General features: G+C 47.3%; 1 protein-coding gene across 8 annotated transcripts in view; it reads right to left on the reverse strand.

Moving 5' to 3' along the window:
* ERC1 (ELKS/RAB6-interacting/CAST family member 1) overlaps positions 1-23,466 on the reverse strand; it is a 593,813-nt gene that overhangs the window by 544,924 nt on the left and 25,423 nt on the right. For all 8 annotated transcript variants that reach the window (XM_030543036.1, XM_030543051.1, XM_030543046.1 and 5 more), the window contains one exon: positions 16,774-17,609. In XM_030543036.1, the coding sequence (XP_030398896.1) occupies positions 16,774-17,442 (669 nt within the window). In that variant the 5' untranslated portion in view covers positions 17,443-17,609. The remainder of the gene's footprint in view (positions 1-16,773; positions 17,610-23,466) is intronic.

The raw sequence follows: 23,466 nt of genomic DNA on the forward strand, positions 1-23,466 counted from the left end.
AATATATTTTTGAGAAGTTGTGTTCAACTCTTGTAATCAGAATACTCTAGATGCCTCAGCACTAAGCAGAGAAGAGTGATCACATGCCAAAAACAAGTTTCTGTTATTAGCTCCAAAAATTTCTCCCTCAACATTCAAGTCTTTTTTAACCTTGGAGAAAACTGAGTACTCTCATTTTGGCTTCCAGCAAAGAGAAAAGCTGTTACCTAATTTGAACTACTTTGGAAACCCTGGCAAACAACCTACCATAAGAATTCATGGAAAAATAACTACAGGTGGTATGGTCATCTGGTCCAAATGCCTATCAATGACCCTGTGAGAATCATCTTCGACTTTGACCCAACAAAAGCAAAATGAAAAAGGACACACACACCAGAAGATCTAAAACATGATGGTTGGACAATATCAGATCCCTGCCTCAGGACAGACCATAACAGAGGTGCATAATATGTACAGAGGCCTCTTGATTGTCCAAGCAACAGCATGAGAACTAACCAAGGTCTGCGGCTCTCCTTCAAGGCAAATTCTATATTAAATACCATAAAGCAGCAATGATTGTGACCTGGAATGGATGTGCCATGTGTTTTCCTGCCAGAAGTCAGAAGTGACTTCTTCTGTATGAAGTGGTGGCTGTGCGGAAAGAAAAGGTTTGTGGCCAAGTATTGACACTACAGATCAGCAGAGCGGCTGAATTGTTGGACTACCAGATTTGGGACTCATCATTACCCCAGATTCAAGAAAGACAGAAAGGGACTAATGACTAAGGCCATGGCTACACTGGAGAGTTGCAGCGCTGGTGATGGGGTTACAGCGCTGCAACTCACTCTGTGTCCACACTTGCAAAGCACGGCCAGCGCTGCAACTCCCTGGTTGCAGCGCTGGCTGTACACCTAGTCTGCCTGGGGTGTAGCGATTCCAGCGCTGGTGATGCAGCGCTGGTCATCAAGTGTGGACACCAACAGTGCTTTTATTGGCCTCCAAGGTATTAGGAGGTATCCCAGCATACCTTTTCAGCCACTCTGCTCATTGTTTCACACTCCACTGCCCTGGGCTCAGGTGACCCGCCTTTTAAATGCCCCGGGAATTTTAAAAATCCCCTTCCTGTTTGCTCAGCTAGGTGTGGAGTGCAATCAAAATCAATCAATCAGTGACCATGCCTCCACGCCCCAAACGAGCCCCAGCATGGAACACTTCCGAGCTGCAGGACCTCATCAGTGTTTGGGGTGAGGAAGCTGTGCAATCAGAGCTGCGCTCCAGCCGGAGAAATTATGATACCTATGGGCAGATATCAAAGTCCTTGCTGCTAAGGGGTCATGAATGGGATGCGTTGCAGTGCAGGGTAAAAGTAAAGGAGCTGCGCAGTGCCTATTGCAAAGCCTGTGAGGGAAACCGCCGCTCAGGAGCTGCCCCCACGACCTGCCGTTTTTACAAGGAGCTGGATGCCATACTTGGGTGTGACCCCACTGCCAATTCGAGGAGCACGATGGAGAGTTCAGAGCAGGGAGAAGCGGGGGAGGGTGTAGAGGAAGCGGAGAGTGGGGCTACTGGGATGGAGGAAGACACCCTGGAGTCCCAGGAGGCATGCAGCCAGGAGCTCTTCTCAAGCCAGGAGGAGGCTAGCCAGTCGCAGCAGCTGGAACTTGTTGGTGAAGAGGAAGCAGAGGAGCGTGTTCCCGGTAAGCAGATTTTATTTTTAGGATGGCAATGTTTTGTGAGAGGAGGATGGGGGTTATGGCTGCCTGCATGCATGCCTAAATGTGGAATAGCCCACTGATTTGGTCTATCACGTCTCTGTAATTGGCCTCGGTAATCTCTTCAAAAGTTGCAGCCAGAGCGTGGGCAATGTGCTTGCGCAAGTTTATAGGGAGAGCCACCGTGGTCCTTGTCCCGGTCAGGCTAACTCGTCCAATCCACTGTGCCGCGAGGGGTGGGGGGGACCATTGCTGCACACAGGCAAGCTGCATAGGGTCCAGGGCGGAATCCACATTGCTGTAGAAGACCCTCCCTCTCTTGCCAGGTAACACGCAGCAGTGATATATCTGGCAGTAAAAAATCGTGCTGAAAAAGTAGTGATGATTGTTCAGTGCAGGTCCCCAACTATCTGCCCTCTGCTTTCCCCACTGCTGCTCCCCAACTGTCTGCCCTCTGCTTTCCCCACTGCTGCTCCCCAACTGTCTGCCCTCTGCTTTCCCCAATGCACAGAAACCTCAGCCCTCTGGCAGTTCCCCTTCCCAGGTGAAGTCGCGGCAGAAACACTCACCCCATTGCTAGACATGCCTATGCCTTCGCTGCCGTGGCCTCTCTGTGCTATGTTAGGTATGTGGGAATGATGCTACAAAGTCTACAAACTCCTTCACTGTGATAATAAACAATGTAGCCTCTGTATTAAATGTTTCTATTTATGTTTTTTTAAGTGACCTTGAATAATCCAGCCCTATCACCGCCTCCGCGAAGGTTACAGAACTTGAGGAAAAATCCTAGAAAATCAAAAGAAGATTTGATCAAAGAAGTTATGAATCAGTACGCCAGAGACAGTAAGAGGCTGCAGGACTGGAGAGAGAAAATGCATGAGTGGAGACAAACAACAGAGCAGGAGAAAGGAATTGGCTACCAAGAAAAGCACAAAGCAGCTGATAAGCCTCCTGGCTCGCCAAACTGACTGCATGCAGTCTCTCGTAGCCATGCAGGCAGATCAGTACCGTGGTAACCCCCACCCTTCCCAAAGCTCTCTCCCTTGTTCCCCAGTGTTTGCACAAAACAACTTTCTCCAGCAGCCTGGTTCTTACCACCACCAGCTGCCCCCAACAACTGTACGTTCACCTACCAGCCCTGATAACTACAAACCTTACCCTATGCACTCAACCCCCATCACGATGAAGCATATTAATCCTGAAGTTCAGCAGGCATTGAACAGCAATCCAAGCAGGACATATTCATACCTCTGAATGTACAGTCCACCATCCTACCCCCCCTGCCCTTTTATGTACTGTATTTTGAATAAATGATTTCTTGGCTTAGAAAACATTTTTTATTATTGAAGAAAGTGATAAATACTGTACCCCAAGGGAAAAACGGGCACAGCAAAGGCACCAAACATTACTGTTGGCTTTCAGCCTCAAATTGCTCCCTTAAGGCATCCCTAATCCTTGAAGCCCTTTGCTGGGCCTCTCTAGTAGCCCTGCTCTCTGGCTGTGCAAATTCAGCCTCTAGGCGTCGAACCTCGGAGGTCCATTCCTCACTGAATCTTTCATCCTTCCCTTCACAAATATTATGGAGGGTACAGCACGCGGATATAACAGCGGAGATGCTGCTTTCCCCCAAATCTAGTTTCCCATAAAGACGCCTGCAGCGGGCTTTCAAACGGCCAGAAGCACACTCCACAGTCATTCTGCACCGGCTCAGCCTGTAGTTGAACTGGTCCTTGCTCCTGTCAAGCTTCCCTGCATACAGTTTCATGAGCCATAGCATTAAGGGGTAAGCGGGGTCTCCAAGGATCACAATGGGCATTTCGACGTCCCCTACTGTGATCTTGCGGTCTGGGAAAAAACTCCGGGCCATCAGCTTCCTGAACAGGGCACTGTTCCGAAAGATGCGTGCATCATGCACCTTTCCAGGCCATCCTGAGTAAATGACAGTGAAACGCCCATGGTGATCCACAAGCGCTTGGAGAACCACAGAGAAATACCCCTTGCGATTAATGTACTCTGATGCCAGGTGGGGTGGTGCCAGAATAGGAATATGCGTCCCATCTATTGCCCCTCCACAGTTAGGGAAACCCATTTGTGCAAAGCCATCCACAATGTCCTGCATGTTCCCCAGAGTCACGGTTCTTCTTAGCAGGGTGCGATTAATGGCCGTGCAAACTTGCATCAACACTATTCCAATGGTCGACTTTCCCACTCCAAACTGGTTCGCCACCAATCAGTAGCTGTCTGGAGTTGCCAGCTTCCAGATTGCAATAGCCACCCGCTTCTCTACTGGCAGGGCAGCTCTCAATCTCGTGTCCCTGCACCGCAGGGTAGGGGCGAGCTCAGCACACAGTCCCATGAAAGTGGCTTTTCTCATCCGAAAGTTCTGCAGCCACTGCTCGTCATCCCAGGCTTGCAGGACGATGTGATCCCACCACTCAGTGCTCGTTTCCCGAGCCCAAAGGCGGCGTTCCACGGTGCTGAGCACATCCGTTACTGCTATAAGCAATTTATTGTCTTGCGCGTCAGGCGAATCAATATCATCATCTGACTCCTCACTGTCACTTTGGAGCTGAAGGAACAGCTCCACTGCCATGCGTGATGTGCTGGCAACATTCATCAGCAAGGTCCTCAGCAGCTCAGGCTCCATTTGCAACAGAAATCGCGCTGCAGACTCACAATGCCGCCAAACTGCTTGGAATGTGTAGCAAAGCACCACGGGGCATTGGAACAGGAAGCGGAAAGACCCGCACCCTTCCGTCCCCTTCCCACAAGCCACAGCGCCAAAATGGGATGAGGTGCTCTGTGGGATAGCTGCTCAAAATGCACCGCTCCCAACAGCGCTGCAATTGCTGCAAATGTGGCCACACTGCAGCGTTGGTAGCTGTCAGTTTGGCCACACTGCAGCGTTGGCCCTACACAACTGTACGAACACAGCTGTAACTCCCAGCGCTGCACAAATGTAAGTGTAGCCATACCCTAAGGAATAAAAATGTGGAGGGGGTCTTGGAAGTTTGTAGTAAGTTCTTCCTTTGTAGAAATAAGATGCAAATTTTATACTGTCAGGGTAATTAATCACTGGAACATACCAAGGCTTGTTTTAGATTCTCAATCACTGGGAATCTTTAAATCAAGATTGGATGTTTTTCTAAAAAAATATGGTCTAGTTCAACCACAGTTATTTGACTTGAAGCAGAAACTAAATTATTGGAAGTCCTACAGCTTTCCTTACACAGGTGGTCGTACAAGATCACAGTGGTCTTTTTAGACCTTAAAATCTACGAACTTCAGTTATTGCCCACCTACTGGTAAGCACAGAGCAGCACAAACAGAGTTTCTGCAGCTGTTACTCACCTGCAGGGGGCTCAGGGTTCATACAATACATGAATGAAACTATATTCTCCTATGAAAGAAAAAACATCCTGAAGACACCTTAAGGTAAATAGCAAACTGGCAGGCTCTCTCTTTACAGAAGTAAAGATTGAGCTCTCACTTCCATCTTCTGTTTACCTAGAGTTCACTACAGAAAATGTACCTTTTGTCCAGAAGAAAAATGCCTTTTCAATCCCACTAATTCACAACAGCAGCAGGTGTGTTACATCCAGATATGGGAAAAAACGGTTACCCACCTTTTAGTAACTGTTGTTCTTCGAGATATGTTGTTCATGTCCATTCAAAGTAGGCGTGCACGCACCGCGTGCACACCAGCCAGAAGATTTTCCCCTAGCAGTGCCCGTAGGGTTGGTCCTGGTGCCCCCTGAAGTGGTGCCTCTACGGCGCCCTATAAAGGGGCCCGCCAACCCTCCACCCCCTCAGTTCCTTCTTGCCGGCACTCCGACAGAGGGGCAGGAGTGTGCGTGTTGGAATGGACATGAACAACACATCAGTTACTAAAAGGTGAGTAACTGTTTTTTCTTCTTCAAGTGGTTGTTCATGTCCATTCAAAGTAGGTGACTCACAAGCTTAACCTTACATGGTGGGGTCGGAGGTCACTGCTGACTGAAGCACTGCACGACCGAAGGCAGCATTATCCCTAGCCTGGTGTGTGATGGCATAGTGTGACGTGAATGTGTGGATGGAGGATCACGTGGCAGCTCTACAAATCTCCTGAGTCAGGATCTGAGCCAGGAACGCTGCGGAGGAGGCCTGCACCCCGGCAGAGTGGGCTGTAACCGGAGGAATAGGGTTTGTGGCTATACAACAGCATTCCCATACGCAGGCCGCAATCCACGAAGAGATCCTCTGAGAGGAGACTGGGAGCCCCTTCATTCTATCTGCCACCGCAATGAAAGGCTGGGTCGACCGTTTAAACGGCTTTGTCCGTTCAACATAAAAGGCTAGGGCCCTGCGGACATCCAGGGAATGCAGCCTCCGCTCCCTACCGGAAGAGTGTGGCTTTGGATTAAACACTGGTAGGAAGATATCTTGTCCCATGTGGAATTGGGAGACGACCCTGGGAAGAAAAGCCGGGTGAGGTCTAAGTTGGACCTTGTCCTTATAGAAGACATTGTACGGGGGGGGTTGGATGTCAGTGCCCTGAGCTCTGATACCCTCCTTGCCGAGGTGATCGCTACAAGAAAAGCAACCTTGTATGACAGGTAGAACAGAGAGCATGAAGCCAGGGGTTCGAAGGGAGGACCCATGAGGCGGAGAGGACCAAGCTCAGGTCCCAAGTAGGAGCTGGTTGACGGACATGCGGGAATAGCTTGTCCATGCCCTTAAGGGAACCAACCAGCGGACTTGCGAACACCAAGGTGCCCCTTCTCCAGGGTGGAAAGCCAAGATGGCCGCTAAGTGAACTCGAATCGAGGAGAGGGAAAGGCCCAACTGTCTCAGGTGCAGCAGATAGTCTAAGATAACAGGAATCAGGGCCCACAACGGTTCCTGCCCTCGCTGACCAGACCAGATGGAAAAGCGTTTCCATTTGGCCAGGTAGGTGGCCCTGATTGAGGGTTTTCTGCTACCGAGCAGCACTTGCCTGACCTGCTGGGAGCATTGCATCTCCACCGGGTTCAACCATGGAGCAACCAGGCTGTGAGGTGGAGAGATTGCAAGTTTGGGTGGCGGAGGCAGCCCTGGTCCTGCGTAATCAGGTCTGGCAGCAGGGGCAGCATCGGGGCACTTGGGTGGACATGTGCAGGAGCAACGTGTACCAATGTCGGCGTGGCCACATCAGTGCTATCAGGATTACATGGGTGTGATCCCTGCGGATCTTGAGAATTACCCTGTGTATCAAGGGAAATGGAGGAAAGGCGTAGAGCAGCCCTTCCTTCCAAGACAGGAGGAAGGCGTCTGACAGAGACCCTGGGCTGTGGCCCCGGAGGGAGCAAAACCGCCGACACTTCCTGTTTTCCTTTGAAGCAAACAGGTCTAACTGGGTACGACCCCAGAGCCGGAAGATTGAGCGCACTACGTCCCGACGAAGGGACCACTCGTGGCCCCGGAAAGAGTGGCTGAGGGCATCCGCCAGGCCGTTCTGTTCCCCCGGGAGATAGAATGCCGTCAAGTGGATAGCATTCTGAACGCAAAAGTCCCACAGTGCGAGGGCTTCCCTGCACAGGGGAAAGGAGCATGCACCCCGTTTGTTGATATAGAAGACCGCTGATGTGTTGTCCGTGAGGACTGAGACATATCTGCCGGCCAGGTGGGACTGGAAGGTAAGACAAGCCAGGCAAACAGCTCTCAGCTCCTTGACGTTGATATGTAACTTGAGGTCCTCCTGCGACCACAAGCCCTGTGTCCTGAGATCTCCCAAGTGCGCTCCCCATCCCTGATTCGAGGCATCCGTCACTCGGGAGAGGGAAGGTTGAAGGGTGGCGAAGGGAACACCCAAGCACACCTCCTGTGGGTTGAGCCACCATTGGAGAGAGCTCAGCACCACCTGAGGAAGAGTCACCACTGAGTCCAGGGAATCCCTGGCCGGGCGGTATACCGTCGCTAGCCAGGATTGTAGTGGGTGGAGCCAGAGTCTGGCATGGCTCACCACATAGGTGCATGCCGCCATGTGGCCCAACAGCTTGAGGCAGTTTCTTGCCGTGGTGGTCAGGGCACGGTGCAGACCGAGAATGATTTTGGACATGGACTGGAACCTGGACTCCAGAAGATACGCTCTGGCATGTGTTGAGTCCAGAACCGTCCCTATAAATTCTATCCTTTGGGTAGGAGACAGGGTGGACTTGGCCTCGTTTAAGAGAAGGCCAAGCTCGAAGAAGGTCCACCTGATGAAAAGCACCTGAGCTTCCACCTGCTCCTTGGAGCGGCCCTTTATAAGCCAATCGTCCAAGTAGGGGAATACCTGGATACCACATTTGCGCAGAAAGGCTGCCACGACTACCATGCACTTTGTGAAGACCCTTGGTGCCGCCGATAGGCCAAAAAGGAGCACTGTGAACTGCAGATGGGCGTCGGCCACAACAAATTTGAGGTACCGACGGTGTTGGGGGATTATGGCAATATGCGTCCTTTAAGTCAAGGGCAGCATACCAATCTCCTGCATCCAAGCCAGGAATGATCTAAGACAGGGAGATCATGCGGAACCTGAGCTTTTTCACAAACTTATTCAGCCGCCGCAAGCCCAGGATGGGTCTGAGGCCCCCTTTCGCCTTCGGTATTAGAAGATACCAGGAGTAGAAGCCTCTGCCCCTGAGGAACTTCCTCCACCGCCCCCGCTGTGAGGAGGGACCGCACTTCCTGAATTAGAAGTTGCTCGTGAGAGGGGTCCCTGAAGAGGGATGGGGAGTGGGGCTGGAGGGAGGAGAACTGGATAGAATATCCCCTCTCTACCGTGCGAAGCACTCAACTGTCCGACGTGATTCGGGACCCGGCATGGTAGGAGGGGGACAGACGTGACCCAAAGGTAGGGAAAGAAGGATCCACAGTCCTGATAGGTAGGCCGTCCTCAACCATACCATCAAATAGGGGGCCTAGGCCCCGATTATGGTCTCGGTTGGCCAGATGCCTGGCCGGAGGGGTGGTGCTGGGCTGCCTCCGCCCATTCCTGCCCTGTCTGCGCCCAACCTCTGGACAATTCTGAGGCTGGTAAGGGCGCGGGGCCACTTGCAGCCTAAACTGCCTATGCTGGGTTGCTGGGGTATGCAGGCCCAGCGAGCGAAGCGTAGCCCTCGAGTCCTTTAGACTATGCAGACGCTTATCCGTTTTGTCCGAAAACAGTATCTGCCCTTTGCAACGGAGGTCCTGGATGGTATGCTGGACTCATAGGGGAGGCCTGAGACCTGGAGTCAGGCTCCCCGCCTCATGACCAGACCTGTTGCCATGGAGTGTGAGGCCGAGTCCGCTGCCTCTAGGGCAGTCTGAAGGGAGGCTCGGGAGATTAGCTTTCCCTCTTCCACCAAGGCCGAAAACTCTGCCCTCGAGTCCTGGGGAAGGACTCCGGCAATCTTCGACATGACAGAACATGTGTTATGACCATATCGGTTTACAACAGCCTGTTGGTTGGCTATTCGTAATTGAAGGCCTGCCATGGAGTACATCTTTCTACCAAAGAGGATGAGCCTTTTGGCATCCCTGTTCTTTGGTGTCGACCCTTGGAACCCAATGCTCTCTTTGTTTAGCAGCGTCTACCACCAGGGAGTCCAGGGAGGGGTGGGTGTACAAATGCTTATGCTCCTTCGAGGGCACAAAAAAACGCCTCTCTGTTTTCTTGGCAATAGGGGGCAATGAGGCTGGCGTTTGCCATAAGGTGTGGGACGTGTCCTCTATGGTCTTGATCAACGGTAGGGCCACCCTGGATGATCCCGATGGAGCCAGGATGTCCACTACCAGATCTATGTCCACCTCAATTTCCTCAGCCTGGATTGCGAGGCTCTGAGCCGCTCGCCTGAGCAGTTGCTGAAGGATCCTAGTGTCTTCCAGGGCCGGTGCCGTGGCCGTGCCCGCGACTGCCTCATCCAGGGAAGAAGAGGAAATCACTTGGAGCGGCCCGTCCTCCGGCGCTTCCAGCCCTTTGGGGTCCGGCGGCACACTGTACCGAGGTTGCGGGGCCGGGGCTGGTTTCAAATGCGGCACCACGGCCAGTAGCGTGGTCGCCAATGAACGGCTTGGCGTGTCTGGCGGCACCTGCTGAGCACGAACTGTGGTCGCCGCCAGTGCCGATGCCTGGCTAGGGGGTGCTAAATTCAGATGTGGCACACCCCTGCCCAGCAATAGTGCCGGTGGAGGAGGCAATTGCGCTGGGGCCATCGATGCCGAGGAGACCGAGGCCGACCTGGAGTGAGGACCAAACGCTTGGCCCACCGACTGGTGGTAGGCCCAGGGGGTCCAAAACGGCCACTGAGAGGGCGGTTGCCATTGCTGCTGCCACTGTGGTGGGTGCCGCTGGTGACTCACCCCTGAAGTCGATCGCCTGCTCCGCGACTGGCTGGAGCAATAGAAGTCTGCCTCCGAGTCTGAGGTCTCTGAATAAGAGGACCTGGGGGGAGCGGCAACCGTCGTTACTGGGGAGTGGCGTGGAGGCAGGGAGCTGTCTCTCTGGTCCGGTGCCGCCCAGGTGGTGCGTTACGGAGAGGGAGGCGACAGCATAGCTGGCTTGCCCCTAGACTGTACTGGGGGACGAGCTATGGTTGGCAACTCCCTGCCACGATGGGGGGAGGCCAGTACCAGGAGTCTCAGCAAGTCTAAGGCCGCCTCGAATGCCTCCGGCATCGAGGGGGGATGCACGTCTCCGCTAAGGCCTGGGGATGATGGTCGCTCCGGACTTGACCGCCCTCTCTCCAGTGCAGGAGTCGACAGAGCAGCCGGGGGCTGTAGCCCAGCCTGTCCACTTGTACCAGCGGACGGCGTCGGCCTGTGGAGGTCCTGGTGGGACGAACACTCCCTCATCAACCTCTTCTTTTTAGCGGGCACCGGGGAGGGCGAGCGGTGCCGCACTGAGGCCGACTTCTTATGACCCGAATCTCTCCGGTGCCAGGTTTTAGAGAATTTGGGCTGGGCCCTAAGTCCTGATGCCAGTGCCGGGGTGCTCCACACCGACGATGACATGCCGGGCACCGCATTGACCGGCTCTGGGTCTGAAGGTGGCAGCAAGGCAGCCTCCATCAGAAGAACTCTAAGTCCTTATGCTCTGTCTTTGAGAGTTTGGGACAGAAGCCAGTGCAAATAGTGCACCGGTCCCTTTGGTGGCTCTCCCCGAGGCACCGCAGACAAGCAGAGGGCAGGTCACTCTTTGGCATGAACTTTCCGCAGTCCTTGCAAAGTTTAAACCCAAGGGACCCGGGCATGTCCCGGCGGGGCGACAAGTAGGTGGGGGAACCCCCAACAGCAAAGAACTATCTAGATAGACTAATTTTATACACAAACTATAAACACGAGGTTTATGGACATTGCTAAACTTGCTATCAGCAAGCAAAGTTCCAGCTAGCCGTCACTGGCGGTAAGAAGGAACTGAAGGGGTGGAAGGTCGGCGGGCCCCTTTATAGGGCACCGTAGTGGCACCAGGGCTGACCCTACGGGCACTGCTAGGGAATAATCTTCCAGCTGGCATGCACGCAGCATGCGCATACCTACTTTGAATGGACACGAACAACCACTCAAAGAAGAAAAGGTAGACACTGAACAAGCGAATGAACATGCCTGATATGTAACAAAGCAGACAAATTCCCCCACAGAACCTCTTTTCCCTGCACATGGCCACCAAAATCTCTCTTTGGAAGAAATTATACCACAGAAGGTAAGCAACAGTGAAGTACGGATGGACCAGCAGCCAATGTCTTTTACACACATCAGAATATCTCTTAACATGGAGCCTGGCTGTTCTTTCAAGCTTTCAGTCAGGAGATAAAGGCTTTATTTTGGAATATTTTATGTTCCGCAAGCTTAAAATAACAGTATTCTAGAAATATTTTCATGTTTAAAAATTTGTACTGGGAATATTTTTCTATCCCTCAACCTGTAATGTTAAATGCCCCAGTTACCATGAGTACAAGTGAACAGGCCTCAAAGGGAAAGAAAAAATTACTAAACTTCAGTCCTCTGAAAATGTCCTAGTAACTCTGCTATGACTAAATATGCCAATATTTTAAGAATGGATTGCTTGGGTCCTTCAAGAGCTAGAAGCAAGAACATGACCCATTAGAAATCTGGGAATCTCTCATTTCCAAGCAATATAAAACTCTCATTTCTATCCTTGCAGTGTTCTAAGAAATTAAACCTTAAAATCTGTCATTGGTCCAGGATTGAACACGGACCATCCCTGGGTCTCAGGGCACTGTGAGATTGTAGCATGGAGAAGATTCCACATTTGATGGGAAGGGAAGGAAGGAAATGTTTTGTCAGGTTGAGGGATTTTTTTTGTATTATTACGGTGTGAAAGTTTGGAAGGTCCCAACAGAGGTACTGATGTATTAGTGGGCAGAGTGCTGACTAAGTGGTCAAAAGATACAGTACATGGTAAATATAATTTATCACATGCATATCAACACTATGTGCAAAAACATACACACAACTTGAACAAACCATGCCTGGCAGTAGTCAGTGGGCTGAAGAGATAAAATGCTCAGATTTTAAACATTTGATCACTCAATAAAATATTGCAATTTTACTCTTTTGGTAACCAATACAAATATTTAATTGAAGTTAAGAAGCACTGCATGTTCAAAAACCATCTGCTGATTACACGTGCACTTCAATATCTTGGTTGTGCTGACAGTGCATCCAGCCTGAAAGCTAAAATTTGAAGCTGATTTGAAGCTTCCGAGAAGCATGTGGGTAGCACAGAAACAGCAATATTATATATAGATATAGATATATAGCCACATTTACATGCCTTTTCCAAATTAAGGAAAAACAACATTTTAAATAAAACTTATTTTTTCACTGCAAGTATATTATCTGCTTAATGTCTCCATCTGATTGATCCCTAATGTTCTGGGAGAGGCAGCATGCTATCCAACCTACCCACTATTAAACTTTTCTATAAATGATGTCTAGATTCAGCAATGGTCTAAGACTACCTAACCACATATACACTTTGTAAAGATCAACATGATCATGCTTCCTTACAAAGATTCAGCATTGCTATTAACTGTAACTATGTCAGAGAAAGAAGAAAATCTTAAATTAGAAAATCAGTTCTGTTTGACAGAAGTCTAAAGGCCATAGACTTATGGCTTATTTTATTTTTTTTTTAAAACGTCTTCTAAAACTAAGGTAATTTAACCATCCCTTATGTTCAAGAAAGATGAGGTGTCAATAAAGGATATCAACATAGTAATAAAATCTATCCAGAGACTATGTGGTATGCATGTGAAAATAAAAAGATATATTCATGGTGGGAAGGGCAAGGAGACTTCAAGATGACCTTAAAATGATGGCATAAATCAGCCAATCTTGGCTCCACAAGCAGAGCTGGTGCGTACACTTGGATTTGCCCTTAACTAGATTCTGTACAAAATTTAAGCTCTACCCCTACCCACACAGAATCTGAGAGCTTTATTAAAAAGGGACTGTTGAAATACAAGTGCTGACATTGAACAAATCAACTTCTGCAAGCTTATTGGAAGATAATGTAAAGGGGAACAAATTAAACAAAATTTTATTAATGCAATGGACAGATCCCAGCTGCACAGATCACAGAAAAATCCCTGGTCCAGAGCCTAAAGAGAGAAATCTGTTTAATTACAGGAAATCCTATTAAACTGATCTTCCTTATAAAAGGTGAAATGACCAACTCCAGAAGGCTATAGAGAATATAATGAATGCAGAGTTTAATTAGGGCATACTGCTATCTGACTATAATCTATTAATTAGCATTCCTAGTTTCTACATCTCATTGCATGTTTCACTTTGCTTTTAAATTGCACCCTTCCTTTTTTGGACCAAAGTTATATAATCCCAGCATTGTGATAATAATTACAGTGGGCGCCTAGGGAAGAGAGTCCTGGCAATAACCGTAAGTGTTTAATTAGGGTGCTGGTGAGGGGAAGGAGGGGAGAAATGATGTGGAAAAAATCAGTGTTCTCCAATCTCTACATATGTTCTTTATAACATAATAATCTACTGATTGTTCCGAAGAGTTTGAGTTATTGAACAAGCCAGCCATAGGCTATATGTTGCCTTCAAGATTTTCATAATGAATGGAAGTTCAGAAACATCAAATCTTGAAATAATTCACTTTAAACCACGCTGACCTAGAAATAGAAAAGAATGCATCTTAAACATATGCCAGTCACCTTATTTTTTGTGGCACTTTCCACCATACCCACCTTCCAAAGCTAAAACAAGGATTGGATAAAGGAGTGAGTATGCCAGTAGAGCTTCAAGGCTCTAATCACATCTGAAGTAGAGCAAACATTTTCTTTAAAAGATGTGAGATGGATGAAAATTCAACAGGGAAATATCCTGATTGTTGTGAAAAATCAAAACCAGATTAGGGGTAAACTCTGAGACTGCACACAGGACTGGTTTGCCACGTGAAAAAAAGGCTTTTTCTTAATGGAGAGGACGGATGGTTCCCCAGCTCAACTGGCTAAACTATTAGCTAGAAGGTATAAAGGAAAGCAATCAAAAGGGATGGAGTTTATTTGCTGAAAAGGAGGAACAAAGACTTCAGAACTAACATGAGATTTCAAGGAGATATCTCTAGTCTCGCTGGTGTGGGTTTAGATGGGAAGCTACATTGAATTCTTTTAACTAGAAAGTGATAGCTTACTTTAAAGTCCTCGACCTAACCTGCTGTGATAATTAAGCCTACAAATTTACCCTAATTGCAAGCTCAACAGTAAAAAGTAAGTGAAAGTTCATAGTGTCACAATAACCTATAATAAAACTGCTGATGGAAAAAGTTGCAAAAGGGAGACAGGAAGACTGAATTAGGACAAACCAGCAGGCCTACAGATATAATTCCAGGACTGTAATGCCTGGTAAATAACAACACTGTCAGACTGAAAACCAATTAACCAAAATTAGTATGTAGGAAATCAGGCCTAATTGGTGGACAAAATAATGAGGGGAACCCTTTTGGGGTTATTAAAAAAAAAAAAAAAAAAAAAAAAAGAGACTGTAGGAGAAAAATTGGCTACTGAAGTGACCTTCATAATCATGGCTGCCATCTCCACCCCTGCTCTGGGACACCAGTCCATCATCCTGAGAAGTGTCCGCACCAGACTGGGCCAGAGAAAGGGAATCAAATGACATTATCACTTCCACAAGCTCCAGCTGAATCCTGAACACCATCTGGGATATGAGACTGTCTCCCCTAACCCTATATATCCTTTTCCTTCCCTACCTATTCTTTACTTTCCTATCTCTCTCCTTTTTCATTCCGTCTCACACGAGTCCAGCTTAGTCAGCCAGGACTGCATATTTTACAGCACTACTGTAAGCCTATAACCAGAAAGAGGCAGCTAAAAGCCATACCCTAAACAGCTTGTCTCCCTCAGCAACAAAAGCTATTCCAATAAAAGATATTACTTACCCACCTTGTCTATCTAATGCCTGGTCTACATTAGTGCAGGGAAATCGATCTAAGTTACACAACTTCAGCTCTGCAAATAACGTAGCTGAAGTCGACGTACTTAGATCTACTCACTGCGGTGTCTTCATTGTGGTGAGTCGACAGCTAATGCTCCCCCATCGACTCGGCCTGTGCCTCTCACTCTGGTGGAGTACCAGAGTTGACGGGAGAGCACTCAGCGGTCTATTTATTGCATCTACACTAGAGGAGATAAATCGACCCTCGCTGGATCAATTGCTGCCTGTCGATCCTCCGGGTAATGTAGACAAGCCCTCTGAGACTGTCAAACAAAATTTCCTTCTAAAATCTCTTTCCAGCTCAAGGAAAAGGGAACAGGGGATGCTCTAAAATGAAATCCTTATTTAACACTTTACATTTCAAATGCTTACACTGTTTTTCCTTTTCTGCATCTTTAATAAAAGTTCAAAAGTATTTTTAATTATATGTTAACCATAGTACTAACCAACTGAGGCCTCTGTATACCAAACCCCAAATCTTGTTTAAAACAGTTTAATGTTAGTGAATGGCTTTTGTTAACACCTCACGCCCAACAGAACAAACACTAATACCCCACAGGTGAAAATTTGCTCTTTATGAGTGCCAGAAGAAAAATCTAGATTACTAAAATTCTCTATCACGGATTCACTTTATAGCTGGACAAGTCATTACAAATGAGTAAAATTACAGCACAGAAAGTTTAAGGTACAGTCAGCCCTACTAAATCAGAGGTCAACAGTTGTTAATAGGGTGCAGCCCAAACAGTCTGATTTAGTTTGTGTAAACATGAACAGATTGCATTATCACACTAACAAAACAAAAACAAAATCACATCTATGTCATAAAACACAGATTGCAGAAGGCATCAATTAGGCACAACTCTCTGTAAGAAGCCAGATTAAAGCAGAAAGTTGAGTTCTAACTTCTTGGAGGTAAACGATGTATCTAATCTTGTCAGGCACTCCAGCCTAGTCTACACTACAAGTAATACTCAGTTGCTGACAACAGGTGCAGCTGAACAAGTGCTGAATAAAGTATAACAGCAAGCGGAGCCAAGGACAAACTGTTCAGCAACATTTCAACAATCCCCATACCTGCAATTTTTAGCCAGTTTCTAAAATGGTACCAAATACGCTTTAGCCTTGGCTTCACTTAGACAATGTTCAGCAGCAGTTCAACAGTACCCTCTGTCAGCAACTGATACATTTTTAACACATAAAATGCTTCAGATATTACAGGAATAAGCACTATAGAAATATCAATCAATAGAGAATAACCTGATATTTAAAGGGAAATAAATTAACTGGTTAATATCAATCCACACCCAAATACTACATAACACACAACAGCACATCAAGTGACCCACGCTCAGAGGGCTTGGAATTCTGCTAGCATAACTTTTGTTCAACAAGTGGCATTATGGTTTGAAAATATATTTTTTTTAAACATATTCCATTACCTCAGGAAAGCCCTCAACCCATTCTGCCTAACTAACTTAGAGGTGGAATCCAGCGTAGAGTCCAAGAGTAAAACAGAAACAACCCACTGATTCAGTCCTACTCTCTCCCCCCAAACCATATAGACACACACACAATGCAACAGTGACCTTGCATAACTTACCTGGTTTTCTTCCTGCACCACTCTATACTGCTCCTTCCAAATGGTGATTTTGGAAGCTTCATCTTTTCTCAAGGCTCTCTCCTTTTTTAGCTCGGGACTCCAGAAAGTCTTGATGCTGTTCATGGAGGAGCTCAGTTTGCTTTCTTTCACCTCCACATCCTTGCGCAACAAATCATTTTCTCGTAGCACCTCTTTGAGCTGTGTCTGCAGATCCATTATAGTGTTATCCCTGGCCTGGCGCAGTGAGTGAGGCACAGTGGATGCCATGCTCACTGGAGGGAGGTGGTGGTCTCCAAATGCAATAGTATCACTGGCAACCCCACTACTGGCAATATTGGGGCTGCTACCCATAGCAGTCATCCTAACACCATAAGGCAGCCGCCCCCCAGATCGGCCAAGAGTCATGGTGCTTTTAGGGGTGTCGGCACCCACATTCTCATGGTCACTTAGATACATAGGGCCAGATGTGGCATAGGCAGCATTTAAGGATTGAATATTTTCCATGGAAAGCGTTTTCCCACTCCCACCTCCAGCACTGCTTCCAGAGCTCCCACCTGTGCTGTTGGTTCGACGATGACCCAAGCGCGGTGATCTTGGCAACCTTGGTGAACGCCCAGGACTCTGGTTGCTTGGTTCAACCTTACCAACTGACCGAGCACTTCCATACATGATTGAACTGGTGGCGTGAGGTGACTATATAAGAATCAAGCAGGAATGAGATAGAGATACTGTGAGGTTTTTCTATGGTTGCAAGTCAGCTTAAGGCCAATCACAATTTATAATAGATCCAGTTGTCCATTTCTGAAGTCACGTACTCATGGTGTTTGACATCATACCTGTATCAATTAAAAAAAACATATTCAATACCCAATATCTCAAAAAAAAATAACAACAACCTCCTTCCATTTTGACCCACCACAAGCGGAAAGTGTCCTGTTAGTTACTTCTCAATTTCTCCATAATACTTCCAACTACTTGCAGCTGTCAAAAATGCAACTTTTCAAAACCTCAAGAATCAAACTTAAAGTGAGTTTTATGATTATAGGCTCTTTCTCTACGTTGTTGTCAATGAAAAATGACAAACCTAACAGAGACGCCTCCATCATTTTTCATATCATTTCTTTGCCTATGGCCATGGTCTAAACTCCAAAAGAACAATTTAATCTTTTCCCCCTTTCAAATTGCTCCCCTCCCTCCCTAAACTGTAGCTTCTGTCAGGAAACTCAATTTCATAAACAAATTTGAACCCATTTGACATGTATGAATCTTTCCTGGGCAAGTGCCTCAGCTTTTGCAACTTGAGATTTCATTTAAAAATAAAATATCTAGACCCCTTGGCTGTAAAAATGATCCCGTAAATATGAACCCAGTGTAAACTAATAAAGTGCTGTTTTTCTAAATTCACTAACAGACAGTTCCAGGGCCTCGGTCACTCCTCAGAGGGGCTTTCTAGTCTACACTGCAGCCATTCAGAACTCTGTGGTCAGCCGTGACACTGACAAGAGTCAAGTCGCTGCTGCCAGTGAAGCTCTAAGCAGCAATAGATGCAGGCACTAGAACTATTATGCTGTGAGGACTCCCTCCACAAACAAAAGGCATGACAAGAACAGCAGATCCCTCATTATCATCCTTGGAGCAACTCAGGGAAAGGCGAGAATAAAGCCAACACTGTTCCTTCTTCCTTTCAGCAGCTGTGAGGAGACTGCAGAAAATGTAGGAAGTGATATGTTTTGTGATGAGGTTATCTTTCTGGGTGACCAGATGGAAGAGACTGATAGGATAAGTTAAGAGAGAGAATATGGTACTAAAGGAGATGCTTGGATAAATGGAAAGAGAAAAAATTATAGGTGTTACAAAACATAATATGGGAACAGGTAACAGGGTAAAGGTAGAGAGAAGAAAAAATTGGGAACATACACCGAAAACACTGCAAAGAAGATAACAGTTTCTGGTTTAAGGGAAAGAAGAAAAAAGTGGAGTAAAAGCAGAAAAAGGAACAAAAAACAAGAGGCAGTGAATCACATTTTAAAAAGAGAAGGTTAAATGACAAGGTACAAACAGTATACTGCTGTTTCCTTTATATATTTCAGAAGGTGCAATAGCACAGGAAATTTTCACCTTGCTCTAGGGACTGATTTTCAAGTCCTGTTCACTAACTACTGCTAGCAAAAACTGTAAATAGGGTGAAAGTATTTGTTCACTTGAACCCTTTCTTCAAGAAATGATCACAATGTATCTAAGCAGTTGACTATGCACAAAGTTTGGCAGTAACATTGCTAAAGCTCAGGCACAGAGAAGTGAACTCAGTTTATAACACAGTAAGCTATTTGGCTACCAAAACCAAAACACAGTAGCTCACAGATTTTTTAAATCAGGAACTAGAGATGGCAAAGCCTTCTTAGTTCACTTATTCCTACATGAGTCAGAGGAGGATTCTTCCCTTTCACAGCAGTCTACAGTATCATAAAATTAGGCTGACCAACTGTCAAGAGACTATGCTCTAGATCTTGAAATAAAACAGCAAAGTAGCCAATTTCTTTGAACAAGAACTTGACAAAAAGTCAGTTTGATTAAGTCATCCTCAGTGTATGGACTACTAGTTTGTTCATTCCTGCTTTGCCACATTGGATAAGGGCATGCAAATCAGATTGTACTATTTCCAAAACAGAATCTGAAGCACATTCATTGAGGGCTTGTCCACATGAGGCCTCAGGAAAATTAATTCAAACTAACTAAAGGTGTGAATTTAAAGCAGATTAATCAAATCACATTAAATGCGTGTGGACCCTCTCATTCAGAACTGAAATGGCTTTAATATGGTTCATCTGAGCTATACCTAATTAAGGCCACTTAAGAGTATGGGACCAAGGCCAGCATTTTGCAGTGTGGATGCAGATCAAGTTCAGGTCACCAGATTCAGGTCTGGAGATTCCACCAACACTATCCCACTATTCTCTAGAGCTGTTTTCCTAAGCCCTTCCATCCCAAACCTTCCCACTCACTTTAGAAGAACCAGAAGAAACCACTTGGTTCAAATGTAGCTGCTCAGCATTTAACCCTTCATTTACACACACACACACACACACACACACACACACACACAGAGCTCAACTGGAAACTGTTAACCCTTGTGTGCACTACCTATGGCCAACAATAAGAAAAAGTCCTGCATCAAGCATGTTGCTAGCTAGCCAGAACACAGATGGATTCTGGTTAACCTCTGGCACAAAGCGAGAAAGACATTCAATTTCACTAAGAGTACAAGAAATGATCAGATCTTCAAAGCTATATGTGAGCAGCTGGTGGTGTTGGGAATTGATCAGACCCCAGAAAAATGCAGAAAGCAAATCAAGTGGCTGAAGACAAACTACTGCAGGGGTCGGCAACCCAATAAGCGCAGGACCCACCAAGATAGAGGAGGAACTTTGTCACAGTAGTTAAAAAGCACAGGAAGGACATCTAAAGGAGGAGAGAGGGGCTAGGAGAAGCCAGGGGAACTCAGGTCTCTGGATGATGAGATCAAGTCCTCTCCCTGGAGAAAGGGCTGAGGTTGAAGGACACTGGAAGCAGAAGTGCTGCACGTGGATTGTGAGGATGCCTTTGTGGTGGCAACATAAATAAAAACTCAGAGAGGTGTTGACAATCAAGAGGCATCCATGACTATCTGGTAATGACCTCACACCAGGAGAGGAGCTTGCCCAGTTACAGATGTTGAAATCATTTCAATGTTTTGTACATCTACCTCACCATGATGTGCGAAGGCTTTCAGTGTTGCTCCACAGGACATGGGAAGTGGCTACTGTTTTGTATGTGAAGAAAATAAAGCCAGATGATAAAGGTATTATGTTTTGACCTTGAATGAAAGCAGCCCCTTTGACAGAGGAGACAATGTAAAACAAATTTCCACTGTCAATACTGTACTTTTTTTTTTCCCCCTCTTTCAAGGCACTTTGCACAGGAAAAACATGCCACCGCAGCCTGGGGGAGATTCACCTATTGCAGGCAAAGAGAAAGAGTCTAAGATGAGTTGAAATGGGAGAGATTCCAGATAAAATGAATCAGCAGCTAGAGTTCCAGAAGGATAAGGATGCAAGGGTGGAAAGAGAGAGAACAGCTGCACAGCATAAGGAGAGACTGATGGAGAGATTCAGGCCAGTTTGTTTACCTGTTGCGTCAGCAGGTTTGGCCAATCACGGCTCCCATTGGCCGCAGTTCGCTGTCCCAGGCCAATGGGAGTGGCAGGAAGCTGCGGCCAGAACATCCCTTGCCTGCGCTGCTTCCTGCCGCCCTCATTGGCCCAACACGGCAGGTAAACAAACTGGCCTAGCCCGCCAGGGTGCTTACCCTGGCGAGCCGCATGCCAGAGGTTGCCAACCTCTGAACTACTGCAAAGTCAAAAATTCAGAGCGCCTCTGAAATACTCATCTTCCTGTCCCTTTCACAAAGAATTTGATGGCGTACTGGGAATTGTAACAAGCAGTGGGCCCCAGAGTGAGGCATGACAATCTGCTAAGCAAGGATGGCACCCTTATGATTTTTGAGACCCAGACACTGCCACAGGACAGACAGCCATCAGATGCAGTGCAAGAGGTGACAATGGTGCCGAGACGAGTAACTAAATAGCTACGCAGCTGGAGCAGCTACAGCAAATCCTGGGTCTGTAGTAGGAAGCGCTGTTTGAGGACGGCCCTGGGCAGTGGCCCACTACAGTTAGATAGTGGGTGGGGTCCCGGGGGCAATTAGGGGCAGGGATCCTGGGAGGGGGCAGTCAGGGGACAAGGAGCAGGGGGTTTGGATGGGTGTTGTGTTCTGAGGGGGGCAGTCAGGGGGCAGGAGTGGGAGATGTCAGATAGGGGACAGGGGCTAGGCTCTTTGGGGCAGCACAGCCTTCTCTACCTGGCCCTCCATACAGTTTTGCAACCTCGATGTGGCCCTTGGGCCAAAAAGTTTGCCCACTCCTGGCCTATAGCATTCTGGGGTAGCCAGCTTCCAGACAGGTATAGTGACCTGCAACTGGAATACCATGGCCTCCCTCATGTAGACGATGTGGTGCTTGGGGTTGGGGCAAGCTGCTCCAAACCTCAAGGAACATCTGCTTCTTCATACGAAAGTTATGGACCCGCTGTTGGTCATCCCAGGTCCACATAGTAACATGATCCCACCAGTTCACACTTGCGGCCCTGCTCCAGAAAGGCCAGTCTATACAGGGGAAATCTGCAGCTAAGGCAACAGGCTTGAGTAGCATTAGCTGGATCACAACTGGCATGGCAGTACCCACCTCCGGAAAGTGCCTTTGGTAGGTCAAAAACCTGCCACTGAAATATCCATGAGCACCTCACAGATTCCATGTGTGATTCCAAAAATAGAACTGATAGTGAGATGGGGAAGTTCTTCCAGTGGGTCAGGATCCATGTTGGGACAAGATCCTGGCTCTGACTGCCAGGAGCATATGGACACAAAATGGCTCAGCTGGATGTGTTGGCAGGCTAAAACCACACAAAACACTTCCAATCAACTCCTGCAGGAGGGACAGACAAGTTCTCCCACAACGAACCAAGCCCTAGAGCAGGTACAGCTGGTGAAGGCACTAAGAATGCTGGGATATGATGGTATATGCCCGCAGAAGCTGAAGTTCTGACTCAACTCTGCATAGTGCAGTATGAACACACCAGCACAGTTGAGAGACCTGGGTTTCCAAAGCAATGTGAATGCTGAAGCACAGGGTTGGAAACACCAAATCTGCACACCTGGGTCATACAGATCTGGATTTACTGTGCTATGTTGACATACCCTTAGGGTTCATCTACAAAGCGGGTTTAACCTGAAGCTTTTTCGTGAGCGTCAGGTAACACACGCATAGGAGCCACACCAATGGCATGCATATGGAGCACACGTTCCATCTTTCAAATTGCATAGCATGTACACACAACAGCTTGCTGCATACTGAGGACAAGGTATTCTTTGAGCATCCCACGGACCTTTGCTTCACTACTGAGCAATGTGCATTCTGGGATGTTTCTTGCTGTGAGTTGCAGGATTCAAAGCAAGAAGCTAGGCAATCTCATATTTTTTAAAAAATCCCATGTTTCCACTGTACCCATCCCATATTTTCTTTCTGGGTGGGATAGCCCCATTTTCAAGTTGCTGTCGGTCAGCACGGACCAAACGCTGCTCTGCACCACTATGATAGTGATCATAAAATACATAGAGGCTGCATGGGATCTATTTAAGCTATGAAAGCTGAATCAATTTGGCTTTGAACTTTCCCCATCACACCACGAAGCAGATGTGGCAGCAGTGGCAACAGCTCCTCCAGCAGCAGAAAGATTCGGAAGTGGAGAAAGCAGGACAGGGACCATAAAGAAGAGGACACTGAGCAGCTGATACTACAAAACTGGGTCCTGGAGTAATTTCACACAATGCAGCACCATTTCTGGACTCAAGAAACTAGTGTGGTTTGGTGGGAAAGGATTGTTTTGTAGATATTGGATGACCAGAAGTCAAGAGAGAATTTCAGGATAGGAAAGGAACCCCTTTTTTGAGATGTGCAGTGAACTAACCCCAAAGCTGCCATGACAGTACCAACATCCAGTGCCACACACCTGTGGAGAAAAAGATCATCATGGCCATTTGGAAGCTAGCCACCCCTAAAAACTACCAGTCCATAACCAACCAATTCAGTGTGAGGAAATC

The sequence above is a fragment of the Gopherus evgoodei genome, chromosome 1 (assembly GCF_007399415.2).
Source record: "Gopherus evgoodei ecotype Sinaloan lineage chromosome 1, rGopEvg1_v1.p, whole genome shotgun sequence".
NCBI lineage: Eukaryota > Metazoa > Chordata > Testudines > Testudinidae > Gopherus > Gopherus evgoodei.